Source organism: Jatropha curcas, chromosome 3 (genome assembly GCF_041381405.1).
Source record: "Jatropha curcas cultivar XTBG-Jc1 chromosome 3, XTBG_Jcur_1.0, whole genome shotgun sequence".
NCBI lineage: Eukaryota > Viridiplantae > Streptophyta > Magnoliopsida > Malpighiales > Euphorbiaceae > Jatropha > Jatropha curcas.
This window is the reverse complement of record NC_143153.1, coordinates 3452215-3465613: the sequence shown is the minus strand read 5'-3', so window position 1 is coordinate 3465613 and position 13399 is coordinate 3452215. Positions and strand designations below refer to the sequence as shown.

General features: G+C 33.2%; 3 protein-coding genes across 5 annotated transcripts; 1 reads left to right on the top strand and 2 right to left on the bottom strand.

The window, feature by feature from the left end:
* Positions 1-1876: 1876 nt before the first annotated feature.
* LOC105644402 (PPPDE putative thiol peptidase family protein) lies at positions 1877-4414 on the top strand. The gene is made up of 5 exons (XM_012229731.4): positions 1877-2028; positions 2431-2529; positions 2642-2739; positions 3361-3677; positions 3785-4414. Exons 2-5 carry the CDS (start codon positions 2521-2523, stop codon positions 4204-4206), a joined length of 846 nt encoding a protein of 281 aa, XP_012085121.1. The 5' UTR covers positions 1877-2028; positions 2431-2520; the 3' UTR covers positions 4207-4414.
* An 812-nt stretch (positions 4415-5226) lies between these two features.
* On the bottom strand, positions 5227-8955 carry LOC105644403 (EamA-like transporter family). 2 transcript variants are annotated; one of them, XM_012229732.4, is made up of 4 exons: positions 8803-8955; positions 7938-8631; positions 7427-7850; positions 5227-5801 (listed from the first exon to the last, which is right to left on the bottom strand). In XM_012229732.4, the coding sequence occupies exons 2-4, from the start codon at positions 8490-8492 to the stop codon at positions 5488-5490; spliced, it is 1293 nt and encodes a 430-aa protein (XP_012085122.1). In that variant the 5' UTR covers positions 8493-8631; positions 8803-8955; the 3' UTR covers positions 5227-5487. The 2 variants fall into 2 exon arrangements, with proteins under 2 accessions (XP_012085122.1, XP_089575224.1); XM_089719098.1 differs by lacking the exon at positions 8803-8955 and having other exon boundaries at positions 7938-8796.
* Positions 8956-10320: 1365 nt separating this feature from the next.
* Positions 10321-12764, bottom strand: LOC105644938 (Protein kinase superfamily protein). 2 transcript variants are annotated; one of them, XM_012230448.4, is made up of 3 exons: positions 12074-12763; positions 11021-11823; positions 10321-10904 (listed from the first exon to the last, which is right to left on the bottom strand). In XM_012230448.4, the coding sequence occupies exons 1-3, from the start codon at positions 12201-12203 to the stop codon at positions 10578-10580; spliced, it is 1260 nt and encodes a 419-aa protein (XP_012085838.1). In that variant the 5' UTR covers positions 12204-12763; the 3' UTR covers positions 10321-10577. The 2 variants fall into 2 exon arrangements, with proteins under 2 accessions (XP_012085838.1, XP_089575225.1); XM_089719099.1 differs by lacking the exon at positions 10321-10904 and having other exon boundaries at positions 10994-11823; positions 12074-12764.
* Between the last annotated feature and the right edge of the window lie 635 nt (positions 12765-13399).

Here is a 13399-nt window from a genome sequence, read left to right as displayed (position 1 = left end):
TAGTAAAAAGAAAAGAAAATGTATGGGGAAAATATTCTGTGAAAGTATTTAGTTAATACAATCTTTATATTAGTATTTAGAGATTGAAGAGAAAATATTTTGTGAAACGTGAATAATTATTTAAATTTTTTTGAAAATAAAATTCATTAATAATAATATCAACAATTACAAATAAGCGTATAGACTATATATAAAACTTTAGCTAATATAGTTGTTGATCTTTTTAATGAAATAAAATCATATTTTTTTGAATAAAAATAAAGTTAAAATATATTATTTAAAATTTTTAAGCTAATATAGGTCCTGATCTTTTTAATGAAATAAAAAAATTCATATCCTTTTAAATGAAACTAAAATTAAAATATATTATTTAAAAATTTTAAGCTATTGAATATTTAACAATTAATTCGATAATTGTTATTACAAGAATGTCTGATATTTAGTTTGACAATAATTATTAAATTCTTTAAGTTATTTAATATTTAGCAATTAATCAGATAGCTATTATTACAAGAACTAATCTAGTTACATGATTGTCTCCAAACGTGTTTTCTTCTAAACATAATTCGAATTTCAAATTTACTTCCAAACATTTTTTATTAGCGTTAAAAATATCATACTCAATTTTATATTTTGGAAATCTATATTTGAGATCAATTACTTAAAAAGAAAGGGATCGAGGAAAATAAAATATTTATTCAATAATAAACAATTCAAGGGCACTTCCATTTTTAATAAATTCTACGCTAGCTCTCTTTCACTCACTAAATAGCGAAAACTTTTATAGTTAAAATGACTCAAACTCAAAATTTTTCACTCTTAACACTAATCAAAAGACTAATTAATCCACACCTGATTGGCTAGAGAAATCTTTTTTTTTTTCCCCCTTGAGGTATAATCCTTTCAAGTTATAAAGTGTAAAAGTTTTTTGCCCTTTCGTTTTCTGGGATCGAACTTATATTTTATCCTTACAGGATTTGAGTTCGCTTATCATCTTAATCAATTCCTTGTTGATGGCTAAATAATTTTTAAACATAGGTGATGTATAAATTCCAAATAATCTGTTTTTTTTTTTCCAATGTATTTCTTAAATCTTTCATTTTTCCAATGTATAACCTTTTATTCTTTTCTATACTTAAATTTTTTCATTACAAAATTAAATTTTAAGAGAAATTTAATAAAAAAATTTTAAGAATCTACAATAATGTTTTAAAAAAATTGCATTGTTCAATAAAAGAAATCGAATTTTCTAAAGAAAAAAAAGGGTTTTTACTTTCATGAAGTTCCAGTAACATATTTTAGTAAAAAAATAAATTATTTTTATTGTAATGTTTTATAAAAAGATTCAAATTAAAATTTTTTTAATATTTTTACGAGGTGTCTAGGCTCGTTTAATGGTCTACAATAAATTTGACTAATTCGGCTCGCCTTCGAAGGCAATTAATTTTATAGTCCATTAATTTTACTTTGATCATAAAAAAGTTCTGTAAAAAAAAATTGAAAATTTAGTGTAAAAATTTAAAATAATGATTACATAACTTTAAATAACAAAACAATAATGTTTTATTTGTAATATTAGTTATTAGTTATATTAGTATTTTTTTTATTTGAGTTGCTAGTTATATTAGTTGTTGTAATAATAAATATTTGATTAATTGTTAAATATTAAATAATTTAAAAAGATTTAATTAATTATTGTCAAACTAGGCGTTTTAATAAGCTGGATTAGTGATTAGTCTGCGTTAACTTATTTTAACCGAAGAACCGAAAATGATTAAGAAGGGACACCGACGATGAAGAGAAATTAAACCAATAGCACACGTGTCATAAGACGATTGGCTAGGGTGTTCTAGAAGGTCATAGAAGAGGAATAGAGGGATCCAAACTTCTGGCCGCGGTGCAAAAGTCGTTGCGGACAGCTTTGGGGCCCAGATCCCCAACCATAAATATAAATTCATTTCGGTTGTGGCCGCGCAAACAAACAATTGGCAAGTGCAAAGCCTGAGACGCCGGTTTTCTTCTTTTCAGGTGAGTTCTCTTCTTCTTGTTTCTTCTTTTTTATTTTTTGTTAAATTTTCAACTGCGAATCTTGGTCGTTTAGCGTTATGGATTATGTGGGGGTTGTCAATGTCTTGATCTTTGACAGATTTTGTGGCCATGTGTTGTTTTTGTTTCATTTTTGGATGGAATTTGATCTAGATCTGTATTATTTGGAATGGAAGCTCGTGAATGTTTGATTAGCTTGAATAAAATTCTCTAATTTTATTGTGTATTTTGTTAGGTTTGTTTTTCTTTGATTGATTTTTGCTAGAAATTTTAATTTCCGTGTGAATTGCAGAATCTTGGGCTCTTATTCGTTGATCTCGCAATTTATTATGCTGACTTACTGAAGTTGCGCGCTTTTGCTTATTTTGAATTTGTGTTTTGAAGGTGACATCTTGATCTCCCAAAACAGACTTCATTAGTTAGGACATCTTTTGCGGTGGTAAAGACTCAAACTTTTTGTTTCCATATTGGAAGATGGCTGAGGTATAGAATTCTTTTGTTTTTGTTTGTTTTATAAAGTATTAAAATCCATCTGTCATCGGCATTTGTAATATGCTTAGGATTTCTATTCATGTGTGTAAAATGGTGGTGGCAGGAGGGTCACAAGGTTACCTTGAATGTGTATGACCTCAGCCAAGGATTGGCACGTCATCTCTCAACAACGTTTTTGGGAAAAGCTATTGAGGGTATTTGGTAAGATTTTAGTGTACAGCAGGAAGTTAAGGCATAACGTCACTATATCTGCATTGAGAAAAAGAAAATGTTTTTGAACTATGATGAGATGTATATGTTAATGAATATTTCGTTTGTGCCATCTTATGATGTAATATGAATATAAGCTTAGTTTTATTGTTACAATATGAAAGTATTCTGCAAGTACAACTCGTATTGCTACATATTCATTAGCTCTGTGGACTGTTCAGCGGATTAATCCTCCTTTCTATCATCTTGATGGACTAATGTTGATTCCAATTTGACTCGTGGAAGCATTTTCTTATATTCTATTGTTCAGTGTTTTTTCTTTATCCAATTTTTGTCGCTTTGGTGATTAGTGGAGATGTAGAGTATACATGAGATTAGTTTTAGTTCTAGTGCCTTTTTGTTGAAATGGAAATGAAATTTTCCTGTGGCATGTATTGAAAATTGATAGGTAGTATTAAAATAACGTCACAAGGATACAGCTTTTTATCCAACCTCTCTTCGAGGAAACGTTTGCATAAAATCAAAAAGTTTTAGGACATTTGATAAGTTCCTGTTCCTTTTTTTTCCCCTTTCTATTTTGCTGCCTGATTTACTTGTTCTTTTGCATGGTAGGCACACAGGAGTAGTTGTGTATGGTAATGAATACTATTTTGGGGGAGGCATACAGCATGATCCTGCTGGAAGAACTCCTTATGGAACACCACTTAAAGTTGTAGATTTGGGCGTCACACATGTACCGCAGGATGTATTTGAAATGTACTTGCAGGAAATTAGCCCGCGGTATACAGCTGAGACATACAGTTTGCTTTCTCACAATTGTAACAACTTTAGCAATGAAGTTGCACAGTTTTTGGTTGGTGCAACTATCCCAGACTACATTATTCAGCTGCCTAACGAAGTTGTGAACAGTCCAATGGGTGCTCTTATAAGTGAGTTTTCACCTACCTTTATTCTTTGCACACTTCACTTTTTAACAGTCTTCTCAACCTATCTGGTATGGTGGCTGATTGTCGAATTTCTACCTTTTCATATGTAGTGCCCATGATACAAAATCTGGAGTCAACATTGAGAGCTGGAGCTGTTCCACAAGTCCCACAATTCAGGCCTACTTCGATGACCCAGCCCTCACCACCTGCGACAACTGCTATTGATAAACCCTCAGGTTTAAAAACAACTGTTAAAGCAGCTGATGACAAAGTGGAATCTGAAGATACAAAGTCTGAGGGGCCAAAGGCATCAAAGGCGTTGGTACCTCCTGCAGTCAAGCCTTCGGAAGTCAATGGGGTTGCAGGAGATCCTCTTGGCAATGCTCGGAATAAGGTGCAGGAGGAGATAGGCCGTGAATTTGCTGCAATCATGGCTACAGGCACATTGCGAGCAAGTGAGGCTGCAGCTCTTGCAACCAGGAGAGTCATGCAAAGATATGGAAATACAAATCTTACAGTGCAACAAAATTAGAAATTGTGTTTTCTTTAAAGCGATCAGAATTCAGATGTATACATGTGCTCCCAGTGTAAGCCTAAAATTGGCTGTAGTCTGGAATTTGTGGAACCCCCCACCTCATTGGTGTTTTAAAATGCTAACTGAATGGCACATTGCCTGTTACTCGGTTTCTTCAGACCCTAAATCTGTTCAAGAATCTAAATCTGTTCAATGATTTGCATTCTATGGTCTTTCATTTGCTTTTTGCATCTTTTAAGATTTCCTTCCTTTCAAAAGAGGAAAAGGAATACTAAATAGAGGATCATTTGAAATATGGTCATCTAAGCCCAGGTGGAGCAAGAGAATGTATAGCTACAACTGCCAAAACTTAATAATCCATTTAACAACCACAATAAATTACAACGAATGTCACTAACAAAATTCTCTAGTGCCAAATAAGGACTATTGAACTCTAAAAAACACCAAAGCTCACTGCAAAACAGAGTAATGATCAAAGTGTCAATTACTCAACAGTAGAAACAGTGAATAGACAAATTAAAACAAAAACAGCTACAGAAACACTCCTTACCAGAGGATATCAGAGAGTGGTTATATTTATGTGAAATTAAACCCAAAACCTCTATCCTTTTTCCTCTTCTCTTGGATATGTTTGTGCGAAATTTTTGCGAACAAGATATAGATATGTTTTTAAGCTATTTATCCCACATCTGCTGATTAGAACAGGAGGGGGGAAATAAACAATATAAAATATAAATAGCAAGCATGAAGCAGCTTTAAAACATACTTGGCTGGACGCGGCAATGGGTGATAAAAATGCCTAGGACTAGATCAATGACTTCCATTGCACTTAGGAGAGGTGCTGGTCTAAGGTCTCCTCAAACAGAGACTACCTTGTACTTTATGGCAGTCAGGAAGGTTTCTTCTGTTCTTAATAAGTGTGCAAATTTCTAAATACAAGCTCAAAGTAATAGATACTTTTATTATAAACAGTAATTCGGGAATAGTTTTAGTATATAGTATATATAATAATAATAATAATAATAATATCATAATATTTATTTGGTATATGACACTAAAAGAATAATAAAAATACAAATTGACAGTAATGAGCTGTGAGAAAAAGGGGCAGGGTACCCATCCCTTTAAAGATAATACATTTTTCACTCTGCGAGCAATTTCTTTTTTGAAGCTAAAGAATCAGAAGATCCATGTTACATTTTCAACTACTCCAAGAAACACTATGGCTGGTATGTATTTATGCTTGTAACTTACTGTAAAGATTAGTGTATGTTTATGCTAGGAAATCCCTACTGTTCCTTGAGGGGTTGATGACTGATCTTGATGAGTTGACCTAACATTTTGATTTTTCGATTCAATACTCGCTTCTCCAGACCGGCTAAAAGAATCAGAAGGAATGTTGATTCCAGCAAAACCAATCATCACGGCTATGGCTCCAAGGTAGTCCATGATGCCTGGGGCATTGCCTGTTAGTGAATCCACTATGGCTGCCAAGGGGACCTGAATTGTAAGACCAGCTGTTGCAACTGTGGTGGTTGTCAAAAGAACAGCCTTTGCCCATAAATAGTCACTCAGCACATTATCTAATAAACCTGTTTAAGACACAAAAGGAAGGGAATAAAAACTAAAGTTGAATTCCAATTTTTAAAGAAGCAGGTGTTTCTCAGAACAGATAATGCAACATTATTTTATATCATACCATCATACTCGGGCAAAATATAAACAAGGGCTAAAAGATATAGTAATTCCACCCTCTGCTTCTATCAATTAGAGAAAAAAAAACATATGGAAGATGGAAACCAGTCATATGTTATAATGGCATTATGCCCATTGCAGAAGCCGATTAGCATAACATGTTCCTCTGAAATGAAAGATGATCTAATGCTGTCATCTGGTCAACATCGCATTCCTTTTTTTTTTTTTTTCATTTTTCTTAAAGAATGATAAGTATGATAACAGTGCATAAAGAATCGTGTGAGAGAACCATGCATACAGTGATGTTCAGCAGAGCTGACCAAGAGAAATTTCCTCCGTCGTGCAGGCAACAGATTATGCATACAAGAAAGGTTATTTGTAGAACTAGTTTGTACAGCAGGACAGAGTCAATTTCAAATTTGAAGAAGGTTGATGCATTGAGAAACTACTTTCAGAGAATGTGCTGGCACTAAACATCAATATGGAGAATGTAAAATGCATACTAACGACAGTTACCACCTCACCATGCCAAGTTTCAAACCATGTGAGGATTAGTGAGATCTATCTATCTATCTATCTATCTATCAATACTGCAATTACTTATGATTCTTTTTCTAAAAGAGTACAATAAATGTACCACTGAGTTTTTTCACAAAAGTCAAATGTGTAAATATGAATCACAAACTGCAAAGATGGCAACTATATCATACAAGTTCATTGAAAGGTAATGTAGTCATGCAGATTGGCCATTTTGTTGGTTGTGAAAGGCATGAAACTCTATATAATAAAACACAAATGATGATTTATGAAACAGGATTTAGTGAAGATACTAACTGCTAGGGTGCTTTAATCACTTATTATTAACCTATATCAGGCTGCATTATATACTTCAAAGAAAGTACTTATTTCCAAGTTAACTTCTATATTGTATAATCCTAACAGAGATGCATTCTATGGAATAGTCAGATACTTCTGGTTCAAATATGGTGAATTTTGCATCAAGTTTACACATAGATTTGGCACAAGTAGCCACTACTGCACTTCCCATATCAAATCTTCAGGTAAGCCTAGTAACATATGATCTGCTTTTGGAGGTCTACTAATAAATAATGATATAATTTCTTGGGAGGATCCTTGAACTCACTGACTAACAATGACAGTGGCTGATATCCCATTGAATACAAAAAAAATGTTCTTGCTCATTGATGAATTAGATGGCTTAGTATGTCAACATCACAAAAACTACACTTATCTAAAGATATTAGAAACATAAACAAAAAAAGAACGGATATAGAAGTACAGAAAAAATTGTGTGCACAGGAAATATTACATGTTGTACAATTATAAACAGCCCATAATGTCAATAATGCATCAGTTTCTGTTCAAGGAACATTAAGTAAAATACTGAGAAAGCTTTCGCTAGTAACATAATATGTATCCTGCATTTCAAGGCATAGACAAAAGCACAAAGTTAAACATTGTGAAACTTTCATTGTCATGCAAGAATGAATAGAATACAAACCTTTGCCAACAATTAGACCAAACTGCTTCCAGGTAAGGATATTAAAAGGCTCTAACTTGGTGAAATTCAGTACAAGAGCAACAGGAAGAAAAATGAACAGGTTGAAAAGCCCTAAATATCCAAGAAACTGTGCCATACTGGCATGACCATCTTTTCCATCATCATCATCAGGTAATTTCATGCGAATAAGTGTAATATACACAGCGTAAAACCCTGCTGAGATGAGAGCAAGAAAGTCTCCAAGAAGAGGGTTTGAAGCAATTGCACTTAAACCGGTTTTTGAGTCACCCAAGCTGACAATTATAGTTCCAGCCATGCAGAGAAGAACACTTAGAAGCTTCACCCAAGTGAATGTTTCACCCAAGAATGCCAAAGAGACCAAAAAGGTAAAAAGACTGGACGCAGTGCTTAAAATGGTATTTGACTGCACAAAAACAAGGCAGAAGACTTAGTCGCACCTATATGACGAACTATAGACACATGTATAATAAAAATTTGAAAGATAGCTTACCGTCACAGTAGTATACTTCAATGATAGATTGAAAGTCAACTGGGCAAAAAACCAAAATGGGCAGATTAGCAGGCTGACCTTCGCGACTCTAGTACGTGTCCATCGTCTTTTGGCATCAACTCCTTCACTAGCCTCTACAGGTAAAGTTCTTTCAACTCCATATGACATAGATTCCACTTCTGAATCAACACCATCTCCATGAGGACTGTTTCCTCCCTCATCCACGATAGTAAATGAATCCAACCCATCAGCTTGTGCACCTAAATCACTCTCTTCCAGAAGAATGAGCTGCTCTGACTCTCCCAGTTCTTGTAAAGGGCTACTCTTTTTATTCCTCCAGAAAAATAAACCACCGTAAGTATCCTCCAAATAGCGCCCAATTTCAACTAGGGGAATGTAAACCACAAACAATGAATTGCAAATGTATGTAATTAGAAATGGTGAAACCCCAGAATCAACAACTGATTGAACCACAAAACTAGCAGCTATCCAGATAGTTGCAACCGCAACTATGTATACCAAACCTAAAATCCATCTCCAAGCTTTAGCTTGCATATTTCAAAACCCAATATTGAACCAAAACAAGCCCTCAATCCTACAAGAATGCTTAAATATCCATTCCACTCAAAATTTGCCATACACCGTGTCAATTAAAACTGCGGAACCCATGTCCCATTTGCACCCAAAACCTTACCTAAAACGACAAATATTGGAAACAAAACAGAGGCATAAGGATGGCTTAAACCCAGAACCCAATATAATGTTGTTAATTACATAACCATCATCGTTGAATTGGAAAAAAATTTTGCATTTAAAGAGAGAATAAGAATCGGAAAAAAATTGAACTCGCATCTGTCCTACATACCAGAAACCAACTTTGCCGGTAGAGAGGAGGCACTGCACTGTAACCAAACCAGATCTATCTGCGACAAGAATGATTGTCTGGATCTTCCTCGCTTACTGGCTGTGGTCTTCTTTTTTGTTTTTCGGCTGCTGCAAAACGCGTGTGGATCGTTGTCGCGGTTGATCTATAGAGCCGGAATTGTCGCTCATGGCATGGGCTGGGCCTTATACTTTAAAGCCCAATAATAGATGACACTGCTTTTTTCAGAGTCAACATTAGGGTGAGTGATAACCGGAAAACTGACCCGAACCGATCAGGTTGGTATAGTTTTGGTTGGTTTTAATGGGAGTAAACAAATGGTTTTTGGTTCGGATTTATACAGTTGCTAACTGATTCTTTTCCCTCCTAAAATAGTTAAAACTCTCTTAACCAAATCGGTTCAAACAGAATTATGGTTTTATGAAATTTTTATTTAAGAAAAGTGTGAATATTCTTATGTAATTTTTCAAACTACTCCTAAATTTTCAATAAAAATATAATTATCAATTTCTAATAATAAAGTTTCTTTTACTCTAAAATTTGAGTTCTAATAATTCATCACACAAAAAAAAAAAAAAAAAAAAAAAAAAAAAAAACCAGTACTGTTTGCCTCGTTAAGTTGAGAGACATACTCAAGAACTTACCACGCATATTGTTTGAGCTGTCAAGGGACAATCTCTTTCCTTATTTTACATAATTTATGGTCTATTAATTGGAATTAACTGTTTTATTAATTGTTATTTGCAGCAGTAGTTGATAGATGTTTAACTAGCGTTTCACCAAAGTAATTCCAATTAATTATTTAACATAAAATGACAAAAAATGATATTACTTGTTTAATTAGTTGAATTTGAAGAAAAAAAAATAATGAGTATGATTTTTAAAAAATAATTAATTAATCTTTGTGAAATGCTAAGCGTTTCATAAAAAGTTTGATTAATCTCTGAAAACTATGTTACCGAACGTTATAATTAATAGAAACAGAGTTAATTTTGATTTGGTCAAAATGCTAAAAGTTAGTTTAAAAACTAGTGCTGAATCATGATCCATGATCCATCATCGACAAAAGATATTTCTCTTTCTCTTATATTATAATACGAGCAAAAGATTTTGAATTTAAATCATCTCGAGTTTTTATCAATTTGATGAGTTAATAAAAAGATTATTTCTGTTTTGTAGTTAATAATATTATTTCGAGTTATTTAGCCTCTTACTCAATAAAAAAAATTTGTAATTTGGCTACTTAGTATTTTCAAAAAAAATCTAGCTACTTAATTTATGACATAAATAAATTGAAATTAAATTGAAATTGTAGTTTATGACAAAATTTTTAAAAATACTTAATTGAAATTAAATATTCAAATTTAATTATACGTGTCATTTATGACAGAGAGATATCGTACAACACATGTAGTCAGTTGAAACTTCTTGTTTTTTTTTTTTTTAGCCCTTTTCTGAAATATCAATGAGCCTCACAAGTACAAGCAGAACAAATGAAAATTGACCAAAACTTGTTTTCCTTGATTTTTGCACATCATCTGTAATTCAAATAGAAACATTTGAAGCAAATCAAGCCAATCTTAGTTATATATATGCATGCTTGTCTCCAAAGATCATCCTTTTACATTTCTTCATGTACCTCCATCTTCTTTTTCTTCATCTGTGATCACATCTTCTTCTTCAACATGTATTCTTTTTCAGAATTAACACGAAGATAGATAGATAATACATTACAAGGACGTAATACTTGCAGACTGCTATGCTGTACTCTTTAAATTTGATCCCCATTCAAAGGCTTCTGCAACTGCCCGTTGACGTTCAAGCATAGCTTCTTCATCATCTGCTGCCGTTTCAGATGACGGAGAAGGGAAAGACATATGAGAAACAGCTGCTTCTGGACCCGCTCCAAGAACAGTAAGAGCACTCACTACATCGCTTATCAAGGGGCGAACTGGAGCTTCTTCTTGTAGACACATGGCTGCTACTGCTACTGCTTGATTTAAGGCTCTAACTGGGTAATCTCCACCAAGAACTGGGTCTGCAAGTTCTGGGTATCTATTTGGTTCCTTGAACATTGGTTGTGCCTATATATTTTAAAAGAAAAACCAAGAATATTTAACCAAATGATTTAACTTCTAATATAAAATTAATGATGCAAGAAAAAGAAGGGAAATTAATAATTAAAAAGGATTGTAGTTACCCAGGTGACAAGATTTTGCTCCTGAGTTGGTTTGGCGGTGTCAATAACTCTTCTTCCAGTAATCAACTCCAGTAAAACAACTCCAAAACTGTAAACATCTGATTTAACAGTTAACTGGCCAGTTCTCTGATATTCAGGGGCACAATAACCATAAGTTCCCATAACTCTTGAAGAAACATGACTCCTATCCCCCACAGGGCCAAGCTTTGCCAGCCCAAAATCAGACAATTTTGCATTAAATTCTTCATCCAGCAAAATATTTGCTGATTTTAGATCTCTATATATCACAGGGGGATTTGCTTTATCATGCAAATATTCTAACCCTTGAGCAGCACCTAATGCTATTTTCATTCTTGTGAACCAATCTAATGGCTTTTGTCTTGGTGGAAGATCTAATAGATGGTCTTCAAGAGATCCTGCTGCCATGTACTCGTAAACAAGAAGCCTTTGATCTCCATCAGCACAGTACCCAATAAGACTTACGAGATTCTGATGGTGTAAGAGACTCAACATTAACACTTCAACGAGGAATTCTCTATTTCCTTGCAATCCATTCCTGTCAAGTTGCTTCACAGCCACTATCTGGTTGGTTTTCTCAAGCTTTCCCTTGTAAACTCTTCCAAACCCACCTTCTCCGAGTAGACATTCCTGTCTGAAATTCTTTGTAGCAGTTGCTAATTCACGAAAATTGAAGCTTTGTGCAGCGATATTGCCACCTTCTTTGTTGCCATTGCTGTTATTATGATTACTTGCGTTGTCCTTGGTTTTGTGAAGTTCAACTTGGGCCTTTGCTTTAGGATTATCTGTACAATAAATAAATAGTTAGTAAAGCTAGTTTTGATTGGATTTAACACAATGCAGGGAAGTAAATGAGTTGCTCAAGGATTAGCTCTAAAAAAATTGTTTAATAAGTTTAACAAGGAGCTTGCTTGTTAAGCCTGTTTAATAAACGAGTCAAGCTCGAATTTTATAACTCAGAATCATAAGCCTGAGCTCGAATATACCTTTAACAAGCCCTACAACAGACCTCAAGATATTAGTAGAAATACTTACCGGAAGGCTGTGATGCAATATTGTTTTCTTTACGAGGAGAGATAAGACGGTGAGACTCTGATCTTTTGGTGCTATTGGACCTTTTGGCTGCTTTCTTTTCTTGTGATGAAAAGCATGGAAAACAAGTCATTTTTAAAGATTGAAATCAACTTTGTTTCTTCTTTCCAACAACCTTTCCTTCTTTTGTTCTTTTTTGAACAAAAGAATTAAAAGAAAATTTTAAAATGGGTTAGAAGAAAAGGATATACTCAATCAGGAAGAAAGAAACACAAGCCAAAGAATACAATTAATTAACTTCCAAAGAATGTGGAATGCACGTAGCAGTTAATTAATTAATTAATTAATTATACAGTTGAAGACCATATATGGTAACAAGTAAGATTTGATTGAATACAATTCAAGAAATGAATTCAATCAAATGAGCCAACCCTACAAAGAGGCCACAATCAAGAAAACAAAAAGGATGGGAAGAAAGGCTTAATAATCTTTCTTTATATGTGTTTATAATAATCTTTCTTTATATGTGTTTTCTTTTTTTCCTCCCAGTAGTAAAATCTTAACATAGAATTATAACATATATTTAATGTTAAATGGGTATCATGATGAGGAAGAAGAAGAAGAAGAAGAGGAGGATGAGGTTTTAGGGTGCAGCCTGGTTAACAAAAACACCAGGCTAAATCAAAAACCTAAAAATTAAAACTAATGTCAAAGATTTTAAAAAAAGATTAGTACAGAAATTAATTGACTAAAATAGGAAAAGAAAATTGGGTATGGAATTTGTTTGAGGTTAGCGCAGAAATTGGAGATGAAAGTACTGAATGAGAGGGGTTGAAGGCACTATTCTTTGGTGGTATAATAACACAACCGTTATGTTAAGCTGTGTTTTTGTTGTATTATGACAAGAATAGAAAGCTGAAAACCAAAAAAATTTCGACCTCTGAGAGAATCTTTATGTCTATGATCTTAGGAGATTAATTAGTTAATGTGATAAGCAATCTCAATTCCAATAATCATAATTAATAATATTTATTATTATTTGACATGTCCTAGACTAAATTTCTATTAAATTTACACCACAGATGTTTTAAAAAAATGAGGCTGGATATACCAACAATACGTTTGCGGACCAAAAAGAGTTTCTGGAGTTCATCGAGCTATTTGTATTATTGTATATACATTCTGTCTTAAAGGTTGATATCGTTTTTAATAATAATAAAAAAAAGATTGATATCTTTTTTAGGGTTCTAAATTTTGCACTTACATGCTTATATTAAAGAAAAAATAACCCTATAATAAAAAAATTAAAGGGAGTTAAGAAACATACAA